This window comes from Zootoca vivipara, chromosome 4, assembly GCF_965207765.1.
Source record: "Zootoca vivipara chromosome 4, rZooViv2.hap1.1, whole genome shotgun sequence".
NCBI classification, from domain to species: domain Eukaryota; kingdom Metazoa; phylum Chordata; class Lepidosauria; order Squamata; family Lacertidae; genus Zootoca; species Zootoca vivipara.
The window spans coordinates 39,342,294-39,364,091 of NC_142587.1; the positions used below are offsets into that span (position 1 = coordinate 39,342,294).

The following is a 21,798-nucleotide window of genomic DNA, read 5'->3' on the forward strand; positions in this document are numbered from 1 at the left end:
TTCTCTAACAGAAAGCCATTAGAAAGACCGGGTCTAGTAAGTTGATAGGGTGCTTCCAGAGCTGGCATCCAAGATGGTAACTGCCAAGAGGGGGATCATGAGAGGAGTTTCTTTCTGAAGATTTGACTCCTGAAGCTACCAGGGAAGAGGCAGATGAACCGGCCCGGGCAGATGCACCTCATCTCTAAAATGTAAGGAGGGTCCACTGAAGAGGTCAGGTGTGAGATGCCATGCCTAAAGGGTGACTTAGTTCATCAAGACCATGAGCCCCAAAATGTTTGTTAGGATTTTGGCGTAAGGAGGCAAAACCAAAACGGTGAACAACTTGACCATGACAGAGGGATGGCTGCAGACAGTGAAGGAAGGAAGGAAGGAAGGAAGGAAGGAAGGAAGGAAGGAAGGAAGGAAGGAAGGAAGGAAGGAAGGAAGGAAGGAAGGAGAAATATAGACTAGAAACCAAAGGGCCCTCTCTCTTTTTAAGTTCAGAGGTATAGGGGAAAGCTGAGGCAAATGGAGAGCAGAAAAAAAGTTAGCAATGAGCTGACCAAGGGGCAGGAAAAAGAGTGAAGGATAAGACACAACTGAAGTAAAAATAATTTTTTTAAAAAAACATTACTGGAGGAAAAGTACTAGAGGTACTAAACAGACACACAAACCATAAAAAAGCAAAAATATATAATACTATAATACCCCGGAAACAAAGATCATGGAAAGAGCATGCATGCCATGAACACACTTGGTAAAGGCAGAATACGGCTGATCTGAGAACATCAGAAGCTTCTAAAAATATGAACAGTGATTTCTGCCTTCAGTCACTAGGAGGAGCTGAACTTCCCACCTGATGTCACCCGCAAGCAGGGGGAAAAGGTGTATTCTACACCGAAAACGGAAACACCATATAGCACAAACTAGAGGGGCTGTAGTCAATTTGCTCATTGCAGCATGCAGCAATTGACATAATAAGCAATGATTAAAATGTGCATACTTAACCATCTGTGCATCTTTTTTTTAATGGCCATGGCAGATGCCAATATTTCTCAAAAATATTGAAAGCACAGCCTTCGACTATTTCAGCTCCTGAAAATTGTGGGTACAGAAATAATAAGCTTGGAAGGGTATCATGTGACAAAGAGAGTGAGCCAGGAAATCTGGCCACTTCCCATCTCTCCTCAGTCATGCGCATCCTCAGTGGCCTTAGGCTTTCAGCCACATTTCTCTCTGCCCCTTGTTTCATATACATAATTCATACAGGGATAACGGAGCTTTTATAGGACAGTTGATGAGTTACTGCAATAACACACTTGGCATGCATGATGGAAATGCTGTTTGAGCATTTTTTTAGGAAGTAACTCTGCTTTTTAATCACTGTTGTCTAACAGAAAACCTTCTGAGAATACATTGTTTTATAAAATTAAGTAATAATGTAATGCCTAGACCACTGTAAAACTGGGTAGATTCAAACTCGCAATTAACATCTGAATGTGGCTATCTGAGGAAGCAATATATATAATCTCATGTTCACACAGCAATCCTATGTATGGCTACCCAAAAGTGAAGTTCTACTGAGTTCAATGGGACTTACTCCCAGGTAAGTATACAATATATATGGATTGCAACCACAATCAATTTCTAATAAGTGCAATAAATAAATAATACTCCTTTACAAATCTGATGGGGGGGGGAGACAAAAACCAGAATTATTTAATCCACACCAAAAATCCAGCAGCATAAATATGAGGTTTGATGGCGAGGAGTATCAAATTTTCAAATTGGTTATCAAAATCAGTTTGCTTTCTTTCTGCAACAGCCAGTGACCAGGATAATGCCTGGGCAGCAACTGTGTGTGGAATTAGCCCTACGCAAGGCACAAGGGAATATTCTGCTTTTCTTTATACGTGTATATTGCTGTATATGTCAAAAATCTAGAAACAAGCTGACACTAAAACATATTTTTAAAATCAAAAATCATAAATTTCTATGCCACACCAGAGAGGATTCCTTTAAAGACGTAAGGTTGCAAAATCCATTGAATTAATCAGTGCTTGCTTATGATTGTGTACACATAGTATCAGGCAGCAAAGGAAAACAACAACACATCTTAAGCACAAGACTTTAAATGGCTCGCACTAGATTAGTTTACACTGATCTTCACAAATATAAATCCAACTGTGTTTTGTGTTTTTTTTATAAAATACACACCATAACTTCTAAAAATGCAGGTTGGGCAAGGGTGGTGGAGGGCATTACCTGGTTTGCTTCTATCATATTCGGTGGGGCTGTATGCACTTCCCATGTAAGGGCTGAAGGGCTGGCTGCTGAAAAGGTTATCGCACTGCAGGCTGTGGCAGAGCTTCTCCAAGAAGCGCAGGACAAACGAGGCACTGTTTACAGAAGGAAGACTGATGGCGTGCTTCTCCCCATCAAAGGAGGCTATAGGGTAAAAAGAAGACCTCAAATTACGGCGGGATTGATTGAAAAACCAGTGCCTACAGCAGAAGACAACACCCCCCCCCCCCGGTTTGACTGAAACAAAGGGGGTAAAAGAAGGCAGAACATTTTGACGTGCTTCTTGTGTTGTCTTTGCCCATTTCAATACCAAAGCTTGAAAGTTTGTCCCTTGGCTAATCTGGAGTAACTGTGGTTAAGCTATCCTTTAAATAAAGGCAGCACCGTGGTCTGATACAAGCTTTGTTATATGGCTGTAGATTTATCATCAAAGGCCTAGCTCCCATATCACATTAAACCATAGTAAAACAAATCAAGGTTTTCATGTGAATGAAAGGTTGCTCAAAAGTTCCCAAAACAATTCTTCCCTGCTATGCCACCGATGAAAAAAATTAATCTAGCTTGAGTCATGAGAACCTAGGCTTGTGGTTTGCTCTTGGCTTACTGCCTGTGGTTTGTTTGGAGGAAACAAACTGTGGGCCAGAGGGTGAAACAACATGACTAGCCAGACACCGGCTTGCTTAAGTCTGTGTCTCAGCAGCAGCAGCAGGGGAACTTTTGAGCAGCGTGCACCATCACGCTGTACCTGCACATGGTTTAATATGACATGTGAATATGACACACTAATCTTTGGTCTTGATTTTGCACAAAAACTAAAACTGAATCACATTTTACTAATAAGAAAATCTGCTACTCATTCATCTACCAAAGTATGCTTTGCCATTATCAAACATGTTTCACAGCCTCCTGGTTTGTTTTATTAGTTCTGCTGCTGTTTTTATTATACTGTTTTATTACGCTTCGTTTTTATTGACATTTGATTCTATTTAACTGTTAGCTTCTTTGAGACTCTGCAAAAAGAAGGGATATAAATCCATTTATATATAAAAATAAAATCAATGAAGTACCAGTGATGATCTCTCCCGCGTGGTGCCCCGACTTCAGGAATCCAAAGACTGTCTTTGATTGATAGGCACAGTCCACACAGGCTTGCACAGCCTGCTGAAGCACTACATTCACAGGACCCGGTCCAAAGTGATCAGGAAGCTGCTGAACCTTCTTTTTGTCCAGATGAGGCCCAGAGTTTCCGTGTTTGTTAACATAGACACAAACTAAGAGAAAAAAGGAGGAATGTAAAAAAAAAAACATTTTAAAAAAAGAATTTGCAAACAATGCATTCCAGACCAAATAGTATTTCATAAAGTTTTCATTGAGAATGAACTGGATGAACATGTTCTATACATTTTGATCTATTCCAAAAGCTTGCAAATAGCTAAACTTTTAGGCTGTAATTAGATCAGGTATCCCCAAACTGCGGCCCCCCAGATGTTTTGGCCTACAACTCCCATTATCCCTAGCTAACAGGGCCAGTGGTTGGGAAAGATGGGAATTGTAGTCCAAAACATCTGGAGGGCTGAAGTTTGGGGATGCCTGAATTAGATGATGAACTGATGCTTCACATGTAAAATCTAGGTAAAAGTAAAGGATCCCTAGACGGTTTAGGTCCAGTCAAAGGCGACTATGGGGTTGCGGCGCTCATCTTGCTTTCAGGCCGAGGGAGCCAGCGTTTGTCCACAGACAGCTTTTGGGGTCATGTGACCAGCATGACTAAACTGCTTCTGGTGCAATGGGACACCGTGATGGAAACCAGAGCACACGGAAACACCGTTTACCTTCCCGCTGTAGCGGTTCCTATTTATCTACTTGCACTTTGACGTGCTTTCGAACTGCTAGGTTGGCAGGAGCTGGGACTGAGCAACGGGAGCTCACCCCATCACAGGGATTCAAACCGCCGACCTTCTGATCGGCAAGCCCAAGAGGCTCAGTGGTTTAGACCACAGCGCCACCCACGTCCTTTATGTAAAATCTACCCACACTAAACAAACTACTTCCATATGCTTTATTTAACCTCCAACTCCAACAGGTGGTGGTGCACAAATGTCCACACACTTGCCACATCTAGACAAGCATAACTGACATTGCCAAATTATATACCCACATTCCTTGCTTTTGCCTGTTATCCTCCAGAACTATAGAGCTAACAAATACGCCTTTAGGAGCAAATGCTGCTCCTTCCCTTCTATATTTTGTTTGCCCTTGTAATAACCCCTGATCAAGGTACTCTTCCCATATTTGGATAGGGAATGTTGGCTACAAGTGTCTTGGTAAAGTCTCACTGAATATGTGGCAGGAAATTAATGTGTTCATGGTGTGAAAATCTTCAACATAGGCATTTGAAAATACAGTCTGTTGATGTTGATGAGAGGTAACTGTGGTAGAGCTTCCGCGTGCCCATGTTACACGGAATGAGAGAAAAGCAGAAAGAGAAACAGAAGGTAAGAGGAACAGGAGGAAAACAGAAGGTCGGAATTAAGGCAAGAAAAAATAAGATCAGAAGGCAGGGGGGAGGGAAAAGATAAGATAACAGAACATGGTGAAAGAGAAATAAAAGAAGGAAAGAGGAATTTCAAAGCAAAACAAGAAAGGTGGAGAAGAAAGCAAGAGATCAAATAAACACACTTTCAGGGCTAGAGAATGTATCAGAAGGTGAAAAGGGGGGGGGATTAGCCACAACATGGAAATCTAGAAGGCAAAAGAAATGAGGTTGCAGAAAAGCTGAATGGTTGTTGGATGGGTAAACGGGCAAAAACGATAGAATAGGGAGAGAAAGAATAGGACCAAGCCACAGAGACATTCTGAATACTGCTTTGGGGAAATAATCTGCTCTTATATCTGACAGAGCCAGATAGTTCTTTAGCCTGTGCAGGGAAGTAACAAGCAAACTGTTCAGCCAAGCAAGAAGACACAAGAAGACACCTGAGACCAATGGAGGCCTATTTTGTGCAGGTAGAGCGCTGCTAACTCTGAAGGCAGTGAAAGAAATGTCTAGCAAGAAATGAGAGCCAAGTGAGAGATTTGGGAACAGGGTGCTAGCAGTAGCATGCACCATAGCTTCATTTTCCAATCACTACTACTACTACTTCCTCCTATTATTATTATTTTCTATTACTACTGTGGACTTTCATGCATCCATAAAAGATGCTACTTAAAAAAGTAAAGTTATTGGGCTCACAGTCTGCTTTCTTCTGAGTTTCAAACCTGTACACAAAATGAGGAGTCGGATCCAGTGTCAAAGACGCAAACAGAGGTAGCAGCCTTACACTGAGTCAGACATAGCCCTATCCAGCTCAATAATGTCTACAACAGACAGTTGCTCTCCATGGTTTCAAACGGGACATTCCCTGCCCTACCTAGAGATGTTGACGACTGACCCAGGGACCACCTGCGTGCAAGCAGATGCTCTACCACTTAGCTGCAGACCAGTATCTGAATCCATTTACTTTTACCAGTGCTTTCATGACACTCTGGAACCAACCAGCAGTGCCCCCAGAAGATTTATATAAGACATGCAAGCTATAGATCATTTTGTTGTTGTTTAGTCATTTAGTCGTGTCCGACTCTTCATGACCCCATGGACCAGAGCATGCCAGATCATTTTACCTGTTGAAATGACAGCCGCTGTTACACCAGTGATACTAGGTCCATCTTTGTGTATCTGAGGTGCACTGTTGTCCACTTTTGCAGAGGTAAGGGGAGGAGGAAATGCTGGAGATTGCACTGGTAAGATTTTTTTCTGTTTTTTTAAAAAAGAAGAAATATATTTATCGTAAATTTTAAAATATATAACTATTTTCTATCAGAAGACAGACAGCCTTCAGATCACCATTTGCTGAAGCTATCTTATTTCTCTTAACTATAGAATGCTGCCAGAAGAGTATAAAGACTAGATCTTTGCAACTCCCAGTCCCAACCCATTTCTCAGGGGTTCTCCAGAAGGGTCAGCATCAGAATCTCATCACAGGCTAGGGAACCACATGAGATAATCTGTTAAAACTGGCCAGCACAGCTCAAGATTATTTCACACATCACTACCCTATTATGGTATGTACAGTGGTAGGTTCAGGTAGCTTCAGGCATTGTAAGCCACATCAGTTGTGTCCCACTTGCATGTCTAGTTCCCATGGATAATAAAGCGGCTGATACTTTAATTGATAATGATGCCAGATGCTGATATTCTTCTTTGCCACTGTCCTTGCAACCAATGGCAAAAATGCATGCTTTAATTAGCAATCTTTGTCCGTAAAGTTAGCCTGCACTGAAGCAGCTCTTGTTAAAGCAGAGTCAACAAGAAATCAAATAAAGGGATATTTCTTTTGGCAACCACATTTAGATTAACACTGAATGGGTAGCTGAGGACAAATACGTGGTTCATAAATTAATGAAATAATAATATCTCTTTCAAACCAGTATCAAGGTGATTTAATGTCAAACAATTTAAAAAGCAAAAATAGGTCAAAAACAACTAAGGATTGATTTTAAAACAATACCGGTACTTGAAGCTCCAAGGCCTAAAAGGTTCACCAATAACATGTACAAAAGGGCAGGCCCAGCTCAAAAGAGGCGGCCTACTGGGGAGGTAAGAGATAAAGGGGTCTCTCGAGTAATCTGGTCCCAAGTGCACTCTCCCAGTATCAGCAAATGTTAGAATGTAGCAATCTAAACAATATATTTATATTTGTCCCCAATACAGTGGAACCTCGACTTACAAACAACTCGACAACCGAATTTTTCGACTTACGAGTGGGGCAAATGGCTGCACGCTTACGAATTTCTCGACATCTGAACAGAAACTGCGGCAGTTTTAGATAGGGTTTTTTCGACTTACAAATTTTTCCATTCCCAATGCATTCCTATGGGAAAACGCGTTTCCAATGGCACTTTTCGACTTACAATTTTTTCGACCTACGAAGGTGCCTTCGGAACAGATTAAATTCGTAAGTCAAGGCACCACTGTACATTCAATAAAATATATTGTTTGCACCTTTTATTATTGTTATTTCTATACTTATCTTCATCTGAGGATCACAGGGTGGTTTACAGTATAAATACATAACATAGTAACAAACAAAAACAATGTCCCACCCCTGTTTAAAAGGCCATAGGTTTTTTTTTAATTGGTCACAGGCCTAGAAGAAGGGGAATGTTTTTGCCTGTCGCCTATAGATACGCAACGAAGGTGCCAGGTGAGCTTCCCTGGAGAGAGCATTCCATAAGTGGGGAGCCACCGCAGAAAAAAGCTTGTTCTCATGTTCCCGCCCTTCAGACCTCTCATGAAGGGGTCACAAAAAGAAAGGCCTCAGATAATGATTACATGATATGGGGTGGTTTATACGGGAAGAAGTGGTCCTTGAGGTATTGTGGTCCTGAGCTGACTGGCATTGTATGCTCAAACCGTCTTGCCCTGGTGAGCACCAGCTGAAATTTCACTGCAGTAATCTTAGAGTTTACCAGAGCACAGATGACAGAAGTTAGGCTGTCCCTTGTCCAGATAAGGGTGCAACTGGGCCACTAGCTGAAGCTGACGGAAGGCACTCCGCGATACCAAGACCACCTGCACTTCAAGTATCAGCAATGGATCCAGAATTACCCCCAAGATGATTTACCTGCTGTAACCTGATCGGGGAACCTGTGCTCCTTCAAAGAGAGTGTCACCTTGAAAAGGATGCTGTGTTCAATATGGCACCTAGTAAACTGCTTGCGCAATTGCACATTTCAAAAAGAAACTCAGGTGGGGAAATCAGTACAAAAATAAGCCAGAGAAACATAAAAACATCGACTGCAATTGTGATGGTAAACAGATAATATGCTCTCACCTTCCTTCCTGGTTTCAAGCCTTTTTTCCTTTTTTTGAGATTCTCTTTTTGAGATGCGTTTTTCGCTACAGGGGTGTTTTTGGGAGACCTGCCTTTCCTAGGGACTGCAGGTGGAGCCGCTGGTTTCCCCCGGCTAGGCTTCCTTCCTCTTGATGTAGAAGGAGGAACAGGAGCAGATTTCTGAGGAGACTGCATTGAGCGCCGGGTCACTTTGGAAGGGGATGTTTGCAGTTTCGAATTATTCTTTGTACCCGAAACTGTGAAGGAAGTCAAATATACATTTATCAGAATGCATACACTTCAGGAAGCAGTATTCTTAAAAAAGTTCAATTACACTTCGAAGTATGTCCACAGTGAGATATTTTCAAGTGATTTTGAACTGAAACAAGGACTGCTAACTTTTTAACTAGATAGGGAAGTGGTGTCTCTGACAGCAAGCTTGAGGTGCACAAATATGCAAGTGGCTAATGTTAAACTTCATGCAAAGAAAAGCTGGTTTCTGCGCATCAAGCTGCTGCTAGAGGCACAAAATTGGGCCATGTGATTTCTTTTCTGGCAACACCAGTTAGAACATAATGAGATAACAGAAGAGCTCCACCCCCCCAAAAAAACCCTAAATGAAATTTAATGGAACTTCTTGGCAAAATGCTGGGAGTTTTGCTTTCACAGGCCCTACTGAAATGAATGGAATTTGTTCAAGAATATTTGTGGTAACTCTTTATGAACAGCAAGTCATATATATATATCAATGCTTCTGATTAACTGAAAAGGTTTTGATCATTCTGCCTTCTACCCCTTGACTTTCCAGTCATTTGGATTTCTGTGATTGGTTTCATTTGGTCAAGGAAGTACGCTGTTCAATTCCTTCATGTGTCTTACAGAAGAAGATGGCTTTTCCCCTCCTTACTTCACATCAAAATAAATGTAGTTTTGATGTTTCTGTTGAGCTTGTTTTTCTACTATCCAAGAAGAACCCCAAAGTAATTTTAAAGTCCCACAGTTGGTAAAACAATGTCCTCCCATATCTAAATGCAGTTGCTTCAATGTGAAAGGGAAAACACTTCAGTTTTCAAAAATAAAATTGTGGCACCATTTTGGACCAATCAAACACTGAACACCAATTTTTGGAAGACATAACCAAGGTTGCATGGTCTGTTTTTGTGTAAAGCAGGAAAATTCTACAGAGAGAATACATTCATAGAGAATAAAAAAATATATTTTATTTATGTGACACAAAATTTTAACACGTGAAATCTGGCCCAGTTCCTATGTATATTGTTGTTTGACTAGATCACACCCTACAGATTATACATTTCTTTTTCATATAGCTTTATACAATTCTGGAGACGTTTTTAGCTAACTAAACAATGTTGCTTATCTTCTTCATCACATTCAAAAGTTATCAACCACTTGTATTATACTACTGTTGAAGAATGAAACATTATTAAAAAGGTACATTTGTGTGAAGTTAAATTCCATATATTCCGATGTTCAGAAAATCATCAGTGGTGTAAAAATTGAAAAATAAAGTTTTATTAGAAAATGTAATTTCACTGCACACAAACACAAATTTCATAGCACACTCTCACACACACTTGCCACACTCACACATTGCAAAACCACATTTATCTGGAATAAACATGTTTGTGCTACAGTCTATGGCTGCCTCCACTGAAATGTCAATGGATTAACGTGCAGCAAAAATCTGAGAGGACAGCAGAGTTCACAAATACAAAGAAAACACCCTTCAATGCCACAGGTTGTAAAATAGCAGGTACACGCTTTTACACACAGTAACTTTCTGCTCTTTGGAATAAATGATGGATAGTGCTTGCTGAACAAAGGCTGCAAATGGAGTAATAATGAGCCCCTGCTGGAACGCTATATAAAAACAATTTCCTTTTAAACAGGTTTCCTACCTTTATATTCCAGAGATGCAGATGTCATTTACATTAGCCACTTGTAAGGTTCAAGACCCAATCTCATAGGACTGCTTTTTTAGACTGAAAAAGGAGATCTGCAACAAAGCCCACATTGCCTTGGACAGCGGGCACTGAAATTTTGCACGAGCAAATCAGGGTGCAGCAATTTGCATTTGTTGGTTTAAGAGGAAGAGAAAGGGGGAGGGCAACAGTGTGGAGGGGAGGCTGCTAAAGCAATTCACATATTGTCTGTGGGCTCTATTGACAGTGACCATCAGTCACCTGCTCATACTTCCTTAACCACCCCCTCTTGAGGAGGGGATCAAAGGTTACATGGGGTCAGAGAATCTGGAAAGAGTGAAAGGACAAGCAAAGAAATCTAGCTGCCAACACACTGCATCATGTACAAAGGTATATCAGCTGAGCTACAGGAGCCAAAACTTTAAAACCATTTTGTAATCTCAACAGGATTTGTATTAAAATATTAGTGCATTAAAATATTAGTTTATTAAAATGGGGCGGGGGGGTTTATCGGCAGTGTCTCTTTGTAATTAATATATAATGTGTAGTTGGATGGGGGTGGGCAGCTCTTTTGCTCTTTTCAGGCCATTGCTTTGCATTACAATGGCCCTCTCAATTCCACAAACAAAACAAAGCATTTTGTTTCTTGCTGAGCTGGCAAAACAATTGAGACATCAAGCATTCAGGTCTCTTGTGGGTACTCTAGCTAAGCAGCAGCCCCTGCTTAAAACTCTGATCCTAAGCAACAACTTTATTAAAGTCTTTTCAAACCAAATAGTCTTATACTAACTGGAGCAACAATGCATATTGAAAGGATGGAACAAGAAGCAAAGGATGTTAACACGGTTTTCTGTATTGAGAGTACTGATTGCTTATACAGCTTTCAGTAGCACAGACAGTTCTTTACTACGAACATATAACAGCAACTAGGATGCTTCAATTGCTTCTACAATTGCTTATCCTTGTTTTGATAAAGTGTGAGCATTAAACATTATGTGTAGAACTATTATTGTATCATCATTTTGGAGTCATGTTCAAGAGCTTACAACTTTTCCACATCTGTTCATTTATTTTAGGATCCATAAGCAGACCCAGATAGCCAAACTCTACTATTACCAAATAGTCAGATGTTGCAGCTCCATATAAGACAAATTATGGTCTTCTGAAACAGGAAGGAGATAGCTGCTCAGCTTTTTCAGGGAACCTGCTTTTTAATGCATCTAGAAAAAGTACTGTATTTTTCGCTCCATAAGACGCACCTGACCAAAAGACGCACCTAATTTTTAGAGGAGGAAAGGGGGAAAGCCTTGTTTTTTGGGGATCAGCTCAAAGTTGTTGAGCTTCTTTTGCAAATGGGAAAAGTCCCTTTTTTGAGCATCGGCTCACAGTTGTGCAGTTTTTTTTGCAAAGGGGGAAAGCTCCATTTTTGAGGATCAGCTCAAAGTTGTTGAGCTTACCTTGCAAAGGGGGGGGAATCCTGTTTTTATGGGGTTCAACTCACTCACAGTTCTGCAACTTCTTTAGGAAAGGAAAGGGAGCCATTTCTACAGTTTCCAGACAGATAATCTAATCAGCCAGTCACATGTCAGCTGGGGAAACACAACAATGGAGGCCTGGGCAAGGGGGCAGGCCGGGAAGGGAGCTAGCGTCTCTTATCTCCCTCCCCGATTTCTTGCAATCAGCTGCTGAGCGAGTTCCTTTAAACACCCTCCTTCCCTCTTGTTAGCCTTTAGCTCTTTCTAAAAAAACAACCACAAGCATGATCTGCTTTTCGCCCCTGGGCAATTCGGCTCCAGGGACCATGCATTTGCTCCATAAGACACACAGACATTTCTTCTTACTTTTTAGGAGGAAAAAAGTGTGTCTTATGGAGCAAAAAATACAGTAGTTGCTAGAGAAACTATATGGACAATAGCTATGCTAGTGCCATAAGCAACTCAACAGCTGAGCAGCATCTCTTGACATAACTGTAATGAGAACAAAATATAGTACACCAATGTAAGAGAGGGAGAGAGGGAAAGAGAGAGACACACATGCACAAGAGAAACAATGCAATAGTAACTGTGGAAAAGTTCATTAAGGAGTTGTAATATGCCACTACTTCTGACAATGATTGAGACGTAAGTTGAGACGTAACGAAAAACCATGGGATCAGTCTGTTTAAGTGATGACTTGTGAGAAGAAGCCATGTTTTGAAACAACTTTTCCCTGATCACAGGGAAACCATGGTTTACATATTATCCAAAGAAGCTTCCAACCACCTTCCTTAGCACAACAGTGGGGGAGAGGGAAGCATGCAGCTCCCAAGGGTTGCTACACCTTGTTCAGGTAACGTGACCCTACGGTTTCTCATTACATCTGAACTGGTGGCAAGCGTAAAGGTATCAAGGTTTGTCTCTCTTTGGCTCCAATCCATGAACATGAGGGGAAGCTACATTGCAAGGATAGTAAATGATAGAGCAGAGTTCACCAAGGTCACCAATATTTCTGGACTAGTGGGCAAATTCTGTAGTGTGACAGTCACAAAACCTTCGTAGCCACCATGGCACCTGCAGACATTGGGATGGTGATCTCTGGTGCCAGTGAATACATTTAATTAAAGCTAGTAGGATGCCTTAGGCTTTATTTCACCCTACTTAGATTTTGCTATAGCATTAAATGATGATGGGAAACACACAAAAGCCAACACATTTTTCCTTATAGCTTCTCTGTCAGCTGTATCAAAGCCTTAAAGACACAGGCTTAAAAGCAAAGATGGACCAGATGAGCCTGATGTGTGGAATTTAACAAATAAAAAATTCTTACCGCTATTCCCTGGTGGCTGTAGAGCATCTCCTGTTAAATCGCACCATCCAACTGGAAAGATATCCCGAGAATCATATTTACACCAATAGTCAAATGCCCCTCGCCAGCCATCAAAGGTAATAAAAACTTCATCTCCTTTAACATTCCCAATGGTTGCGGGACATATTAAATAAGGATTTTTTCTGTCTATTGCTTCTAGCTTCATTCCGACTTTGAAACAGTTTGGAGAAGGCTTTGTAGGTTCCTACCAAAACAAAAGAGCCGAACAGGTATGCACACATGAGATCTTGAAGGAAATGAGATTCATATAACCTTGATGCCTAAAAGGACTCATGCTCCAAAAGATACATAGTACTGGGGGGGGAAATATGTTAGCATTTTTCCTTTATTTTCTATGGTCCAGATCTCCTCCATGGATAAAAATTCATGTTTCTAAGCTAAATGACAGGATTTAGGAGTGATAAAAAGCAGCAAATAATTTAAAAGCAAGAATTTAAAAGAAATCAACAAAAGGACACTTTGGAGTATTTAGTCATTTACAATATTTCTATTACCGCCTATCTTTTTTGGGTCTATTTTTTTGTTTTGTTGAAAATTTAAGATACGTATTTCTTTCCTTAATTACTGATGAAAGAAACAGAACTACCAAGCAACATATTTCCAACGCCTTGCTAATCACAAGAAGAATAAGTTGTTACAGTGTTGTTAAAAAGATAAAATAGTTTGCAGTGTCACCTGTCAGTGTCGAGACCACGAACTGACCAATTTACCATCTTCAAGTCTATGCCTAAAGCAGGTTTGTAAACTAACAGGAGACTCTTTTATAAAGCCATTCGGATTTGCATAATGTGACTTCAATGCATGTTCAAATGATGAATTGCTTCCATGATGGCGTTTTGTTCCCTACCCTTCCTTACTTTTTATTGTTCATTAGATTGGTTTCCAAGTTTTGTGGTGAAGGACATGCACTAATAATAAAAAGGTACACAGCTTCATTTGTAAAATTGCCCATGTAACTGAAAGGACAATTTACGTTGTAAATATAACTTGTATTCTTCTTCCTTACATAACTTAGGCACGTTACGTATTTCATTTCTTCACTTTGTAAATCAACCCACTTCATTTTCTTCGCAGAACAATAGACTTGTACTGTTCCAGCTTTGGTGCAATTCATAAAGTTTATTTATTTCATAACATTTCTATTCCACTTGAGTGTAAAAAAAAAAAACCCACCAAACCTCAAAGCGGTTTACAAAATGAGTAACACAATAAAATTATCGGCAAAAAAAGTTTAACAACTACTACTACTACTACTACCACTAATTGCATTTATATACCACTCTATACCCAGAGGTCTTGGGGTGGTTCACAGAACAAAATCAAGATATAAAACCACAAAATAATCTAAATAAAAACAACCCCCCAATAACCCGCTCCCCCAAAAAATCCACATTTTAAAAGGGCATAGGATGTCAATCAAATCAACCATATGTCTGGTTAAAAAGGAACGTTTTTGCCTAGTGCCTAAAGGTGTATAATGAAGGCACCAGGCGAACGTCCCTGGGGAGAGCATTCCACAGATGGGGAGCCACTGCAGAGAAGGCCTGTTCTTGTGTTGCCACCCTCTGGACCTCTCAAAGAGGAGGCACACAAAGGAGGGCCTCTGAAGATTATCTCAGGGTTCAGGCAGGTTCATATGGAAAGAAGCGGTCCTTGAGGTATTGCAGTCCTGAGCCATTTAAGGCTTTATAAGTCAAAAACAGCACTTTGAATTGGGCCTGGAAATTAATTGGTAGCCAGTGCAGTCGGACCAGGATCGGTGTAATATGCTCAAACCATCTTGCTTCGGTGAGCAACCTGGCTGCTGAATTCTGTACTAGCTAAAGTTTCCGAACCGTCTTCAGAGGCAGCCCTACATATAACGCATCGCAGTAATCTAATCTTGAGGTTACCAGAGCATAGACAACAGTAATTAGGCTATCCCTGTCCAGATAGCGGCATAGCTGGACCACCAGCCAAAGCTGATGGAAGGCATTCCGCTCCACTGAGGCCACCTGAGCCTCGAGCGACAGCAAAGGATGCAGGAGTACCCCCAAGCTACAAACCTGCTCCTTCAGGTCAGAAGTGCAAGAGCAGGCGATCTCCCAAACCATCAGGTCTAGTGCCTCAGTCTCACCTGGATTGAGCTTCAGTTATTAAAATAACATAAACTAAGCACAAATTAAAACACATGTAAACATCATATACCAAGAGAGAAGAAAGGAGTAAAAATGTTGAGGTCATTACAAGAAGAGAGTGTATTGTTTTTAGCATAAAAATGTGTTCTGCGTTGTCATTTGTGTATGATCCCTACAACAGTGACTGGAATAAGGAGGATGGGGCATAATTTATGGGTGTTCACTATGCTTGGAAGTCTTTGATACATTCATCAGACTATTCAACAGAAAAAAGTCAACCTCTCCCATACAGGAATTAACATGCTTACATTTGTAATACACCATTTATGCATGAACAGGAACATCACATGTAATAAATAACGCACATATTTTAATATATTAATTTGACCTCTGTGGAAAGGGAAGCATAGAACTGTTAAAACCAAAGAGATTTGTTCTGAACTCAAGACATATACAGACATTTTCTAAAGGCAAGAATTGAGGATGGGGGAGGATGTTCCCCTTCCTAGTCCTGTCCTTTTAAACAACTTCCTTGCCTTTTCAGGCTGGACAGAACAGTATAGTGCAATGGAATCCTCAACAAGCCAGACAACTGCAGCTGAGTCTCCTACCTTCTTAAAGAATGAAGCAGGCGCCATTTCAGCACCATTTAGTGTTCTTAGGAGAAACATTGGCCAAGAAGATGCATTCATCTGGAACCCTAAAATTGACAACAATGTATTAGTTGTGCGTAAGATTTACCAAAATATGCCTTTTAAGAAACAAGAGAACCTTTGTTAAGTGGCGTTATCTCTGCAGGATATGTTTTGATTATAAATAGAGGATGAGCATGGGCGCATCATGCTGAGGCACTTCCCACCACAAGCTACAACCGTAATTGAGCAATACTAAGCTAAGCACCTGGTGCAACATGTGGGAATACAGTGCTACATTTCAAGTTAAGCAGAAAGGGAGCGTTTTGACTCATATTGTATTACGAGCGGAATAGGATTTCTGGGACCAGACAGTTCGATGTCACTTGGGAAATACCAATTTTGTATACAGTTAGCAGGAGGCAATTACACACACAATTAGCTCCAAGCTCAGCCAACAAACAAGATGCGGCAAAACTGCCAAAGGGAAAGGTTTCAAAAAGGAATTTAGCTGTACAACACCATTTGGACACTGGAATTCTGCCTATCTTCAGAAAACATTTGTTGTTTAGTCGTTTAGTCGTTTCCGACTCTTCGTGACCCCATGGACCATAGCACGCCAGGCACTCCTGTCTTGCACTGCCTCCCGCAGTTTGGTCAAACTCATGTTCGTAGCTTCGAGAACACTGTCCAACCATCTTGTCCTCTGTCGTCCCCTTCTCCTAGTGCCCTCAGTCTTTCCCAACATCAGGGTCTTTTCCAAGGATTCTTCTCTTCTCATGAGGTGGCCAAAGTATTGGAGCCTCAGCTTCACGATCTGTCCTTCCAGGGAGCACTCAGGGCTGATTTCCTTAAGAATGGATAGGTTTGATCTTCTTGCAGTCCATGGGACTCTCAAGAGTCTCCTCCAGCACCATAATTCAAAAGCATCAATTCTTCGGCGATCAGCCTTCTTTATGGTCCAGCTCTCACTTCCATACATCACTACTGGGAAAACCATAGCTTTAACTATACGGACCTTTGTCGGCAAGGTGATGTCTCTGCTTTTTAAGATGCTGTCTAGGTTTGTCATTGCTTTTCTCCCAAGAAGCAGGCGTCTTTTAATTTCGTGACTGCTGTCACCATCTGCAGTGATCAAGGAGCCCAAGAAAGTAAAATCTCTCACTGCCTCCATTTCTTCCCCTTCTATTTGCCAGGAGGTGATGGGACCAGTGGCCATGATCTTGGTTTTTTTGATGTTGAGCTTCAGACCATATTTTGCGCTCTCCTCTTTCACCCTCATTAAAAGGTTCTTTAATTCCTCCTCGCTTTCTGCCATCAAGGTTGTGTCATCTGCATATCTGAGGTTGTTGATATTTCTTCCGGCAATCTTAATTCCGGCTTGGGATTCATCTAGTCCAGCCTTTCGCATGATGAATTCTGCATATAAGTTAAATAAGCAGGGAGACAATATACAACCTTGTCGTACTCCTTTCCCAATTTTGAACCAATCAGTTGTTCCATATCCAGTTCTAACTGTAGCTTCTTGTCCCACATAGAGATTTCTCAGGAGACAGATGAGGTGATCAGGCACTCCCATTTCTTTAAGAACTTGCCATAGTTTGCTGTGGTCGACACAGTCAAAGGCTTTTGCATAGTCAATGAAGCAGAAGTAGACGTTTTTCTGGAACTCTCTAGCTTTCTCCATAATCCAGCGCATGTTTGCTATTTGGTCTCTGGTTCCTCTGCCCTTTCGAAATCCAGCTTGCACTTCTGGGAGTTCTCGGTCCACATACTGCCTAAGCCTGCCTTGTAGAATTTTAAGCATAACCTTGCTAGCGTGTGAAATGAGCGCAATTGTGCGGTAGTTGCAGCATTCTTTGGCACTGCCCTTCTTTGGAATTGGGATGTAGACTGATCTTCTCCAATCCTCTGGCCATTGCTGAGTTTTCCAAACTTGCTGGCATATTGGGTGTAGCACCTTAACAGCATCATCTTTTAAAATTTTAAACAGTTCAGCTGGAATATCATCACTTCCACTGGCCTTGTTATTAGCAATGCTTTCTAAGGCCCATTTGACTTCACTCTCCAAGATGTCTGGCTCAAGGTCAGCAACCACACTACCTGAGGTGTACGAGACCTCCATATCTTTCTGGTATAATTCCTCTGTGTATTCTTGCCACCTCTTCTTGATGTCTTCTGCTTCTGTTAGGTCCTTACCACTTTTGTCCTTGATTATGGTAATCTTTGTAAGAAAGAAACATAGGAAACATAGGAAGACCAAATACAGTATGATATATTTTATCAATGGCTCACTTGTCTGGCTCAATAAAGATATGTGCCAGTTTACATATACTGTACCGCAGGAGCAAACTAACTGCATTATAGTATCTGGCAAACATTACTGCAAAGATTTTTGGGGGGGGAGGGGAACTGGTGGTGCTGAAACACCTGTTTCAAGCCATTTTGCTTCCAAACAATTACTTTCTGTCTCAGTATAGGCCAGGTGTGGAGAACCTCCGGGTCTTTTTTTCCCCACCCCTCACTGGCTCCGCTTTTGCACTCCAAGTGTTTTTGCCGGGCTGGAAGGTGTCTGAATCACACTATGATGCAGCCTCTTGCTTATCAAAATGGAAGGTAGAGATTAGGTCCAGTCGTGGAGGACTCTGGGGTTGCAGCGCTCATCTCGCGTTATTGGCCGAAGGAGCCGGCGTACAGCTTCCAGGTCATGTGGCCAGCGTGACTAAGCCACTTCTGGCGAACCAGAGCAGCACACGGAAATGCCGTTTACCTTCCCGCCAGAGCGGTACCTATTTATCTACTTGTACTTTGACGTGCTTTCAAACTGCTAGGTTGGCAGCACCTGGGACAGAGCAATGGGAGCTCACCCCGTCATGGGGATTCGAACCGCCAACCTTCTGATCAGCAAGCCCTAGGCTCAGTGGTTTAAACCACAGCACCATCTGCGTCCCAGAAGGTAGAAAGGAGGGTGCAAATTTGCTTCGTGCACTTTCCCCTCTGGCCACCATGGGCACCCTCACCCTGAAGGCAATAAAACATCTTTTTCATACCCGGGGAAGGAACCCGTGGCTCTCCAAATGTGCAACTGATCATCTTTGACATTGCTGGCTGGAGCTGATGGGAGATTGGGAGTCCAACCACATTTGGAGGCCACAAGTTAGTCACCTCTGCTTTAAACCGATTATTATTTCCATTATTCATACAGAACCATCAGTGGCGCTAGACAGGCTTTGGAAGACAGGTCCCTAATCTGTTGCAGGCTTATGGCCTACAACTGAACACAGACGCCAACAGGGAAATGGAGGCGTAGGGTAAACAGTGAAGAATGTGTATTATTTCAGTGACATGCAGTGACAGTAGGGCAAGGGGGACCAGGAAGCTGCCCCCAAAGACTTCACACAGGACAGATATGGCTTGAGGAAGTGAGAGAGAGGTGGCATCACACAGGTTTTTTTTCTGAGAGACAGTTCTAAAGGTCTGCAATAGAGAAGGGGTGGAGTTCTTTGAAGAAGTCACATACACATCAAGATGGTGGAACTGGGCAAGGGCAGAGGATAACGGAAGGACAACGCTACAGAGAGTTTTGTAGGAAAAAAAAAACCTGGGAACTTAAGTGACATTTCTCACAGCAGTGCCATGAATCCATGGTTCACTTGTATGATCTCTAGCAAACTCAACCAAGTGCACAGAGTCCAAATGCCAACCCAGTAAATTCAGTCTATTCCTCCAGATCCTTCTTTCTCTTTTTCTCTTACCAAGTGGTGGCTGAAGCATTCCTCCTTTCTTCTCGCAGGTTCCAATTGGCTGTATGTCAGACGAATCCACTAGCCTCCAAAAGTCGTTTTTGTTGTCGCTTCCATCAAGCCGCAACCTTAACCTGGCACCCGTGATTCCAATAACTGTAGCTATACATACTGAGGTAATGTTTCGAGGGTCATGGGCTTCCAATTTCATCCCCACTTTGAAATCATTGCTAGGTGGAACCCTAGACTGCAAGAAAGGCAAAATAAGGCATTTTACTGGACTATTTTTCCAGGAGGGAGAGAGAGAAGGAATCAGCAGTACTTATTTGGCTAGCCACAAGTTTATTTATGACCACCATAACTGTTTCTCAGCCTTTGGGACCAAGATCAAGTGTAGCTCCTCAAAGAAATCGCTGGAAAATTTCCTGGCACCTAAATATTTGATTCTATTTCCAGTTCTGGGCAATTATCCCAGGTGCACAAAATGCCATTTATACTTACTGTAAATCACTCCCCAATTTAACCAAGGATTTACAGTTCCTATTGTATCTTCACATTATGAGGTAGGCTAGGCTAAAAGATAGTAACCACTGAGCAACAACCTTCAATGGATGAGCTAACCCACCTACAAATCTAATAGATGATCCATTGTATTGAAGTTGGCTTCTTACACAAATTTATTCTTTTGCACAACTATAGTAAGCTGGCACTTCCACCCTAAACTTGCCTACTTGCAAGCTGTCTCATCCATTTTATTGTAATTTACTTGTAATTAACTTCACAACAAATCACAGCTTTAAGAGGCATGAAAGGCTAATACCTTCCTAACAGAAAAATTTAACTTATGCAACTAGTATTTATGATTATAAAAGCCACTGGAGTTTTCTGCCCCCCCCTCTAAATAGTATAAGTATCTGAAGCTTGCAAAATACCCATATGGATTGTGTAACACAGAAGTAGGCAGACTGGAATCAACTGAGAAATCTCTGGGGGTGATTTGCAGTTAATTAACAAGTGGTTCTAGCTCCTCATAGTTTAACAACAGTGAAAGTTTTTAAAAGGAAGCTATTTCTCTCCTTGTGCTAACGTTCTTAGGTGTTTCTAACTTATAAAATTTGCATAATGATTGGCGGCCTTTGGCAAAGTTTTTAATACAACAGTATTGGCCACTTTAGGGACGCAGGTGGTGCTGTGGTCTAAAACACTGAGCCTAAGGCTTGCCGATCAGAAGGTCGGCAGTTCAAATCCCCGCGACGAGGTGAGCTCCCGTTGCTCAGTCCCAGCTCCTGCCCACCTAGCAGTTCGAAAGCACGTCAACTGCAAGTAGATAAATAGGTGCCGTTCCGGCGGGAAGGTAAACGGCATTTCTGTGTGCTGCTCTGGTTTGCCAGAAGCGGCTTAGTCATGCTGGCCACATGACCCGGAAGCTGTTTGCACCAGCTCCCTCGGCCTATAGAGCAAGATGAGCGCCGCAACCCCAGAGTCGTCCACGACTGGACCTAACGGTCAGGGGTACCTTTACTTTTTATTGGCCACTTTAAGAGTTCTGAGTTCTCATCCTTGATCTATGCCAGACATCCCCATACTTCGGCCCTCCAGATGTTTTGGACTACAATTCCCATCTTCCCCGACCACTGGTCCTGTTAGCTAGGGATCATGGGAGTTGTAGGCCAAAACATCTGGAGGGCCGTAGTTTGGGGGTGTCTGATCTATGCTAACTCAAGATACAGATTCATATATCCATCCATATACAGTGACTGGCTCAGGGATTACAACAGGTTGTTGATTCCACTCTCCATATATACCAGGCATGGCCAAACCTGGCCCTCCAGCTGTTTTGGGACTACAACTCCTATCATCCCTAGCTAAGAGGACCAGTGGTTAGGGATGATGTCCCAAAACAGCTGGAGGGCCAAGTTTGGCCATGCCTGAACAAGCCCTCTAAACCTTGGGCTTCTTGTAAAAAAACCTCATAAGCCTGAAGTCTGCTCACCCCTGGCATAACATATATATATGAAAGGTAAGCAACACAAAGAAACTACAATACTAACATAAAACACTTTCGTATACTCATTTATATTTTAAACCATTTACCTGTTTGAAACAATGTGAAGGAGCAGCTAAGGATCCAGTCTCTTTCAAGTAGTTATCCCAGTTAAAATATTCTAGGAGGGGAGAGAGCAAAATTTAAACATATTGTTGAGATAAAAAGACTTCAACCTGCAGGAAGCACACAGATTTTTGTTTATTATTTCCTTCAATCTTTTGTATATTTGTCATCAGTTGGCTGAGGGAAGCATTTAGCACTCTAAGAGACTACCGGAAGATAAGCAGAAATC

The 21,798-nt window shown here is 41.8% G+C and overlaps 2 protein-coding genes across 3 annotated transcripts in view; one reads left to right on the plus strand and one right to left on the minus strand.

Moving 5' to 3' along the window:
• RAI2 (retinoic acid induced 2) overlaps positions 1-7,331 on the plus strand; it is a 54,566-nt gene extending 47,235 nt beyond the window's left edge. The window contains exons 2-3 of the transcript XR_015949527.1: positions 6,206-6,387; positions 7,037-7,331. The gene's annotated coding sequence lies outside the window, so the exon portion shown is untranslated. The remainder of the gene's footprint in view (positions 1-6,205; positions 6,388-7,036) is intronic.
• Positions 1-21,798, minus strand: part of SCML2 (Scm polycomb group protein like 2) — a 46,321-nt gene that overhangs the window by 7,812 nt on the left and 16,711 nt on the right. For both annotated transcript variants that reach the window (XM_035115397.3, XM_088667769.1), the window contains exons 4-11: positions 21,554-21,624; positions 19,472-19,706; positions 15,696-15,784; positions 12,908-13,151; positions 8,160-8,416; positions 5,947-6,079; positions 3,354-3,557; positions 2,248-2,430 (exon numbers count right to left, since the gene is read on the minus strand). In XM_035115397.3, the coding sequence (XP_034971288.3) occupies positions 2,248-2,430; positions 3,354-3,557; positions 5,947-6,079; positions 8,160-8,416; positions 12,908-13,151; positions 15,696-15,784; positions 19,472-19,706; positions 21,554-21,624 (1,416 nt within the window). The remainder of the gene's footprint in view (positions 1-2,247; positions 2,431-3,353; positions 3,558-5,946; positions 6,080-8,159; positions 8,417-12,907; positions 13,152-15,695; positions 15,785-19,471; positions 19,707-21,553; positions 21,625-21,798) is intronic.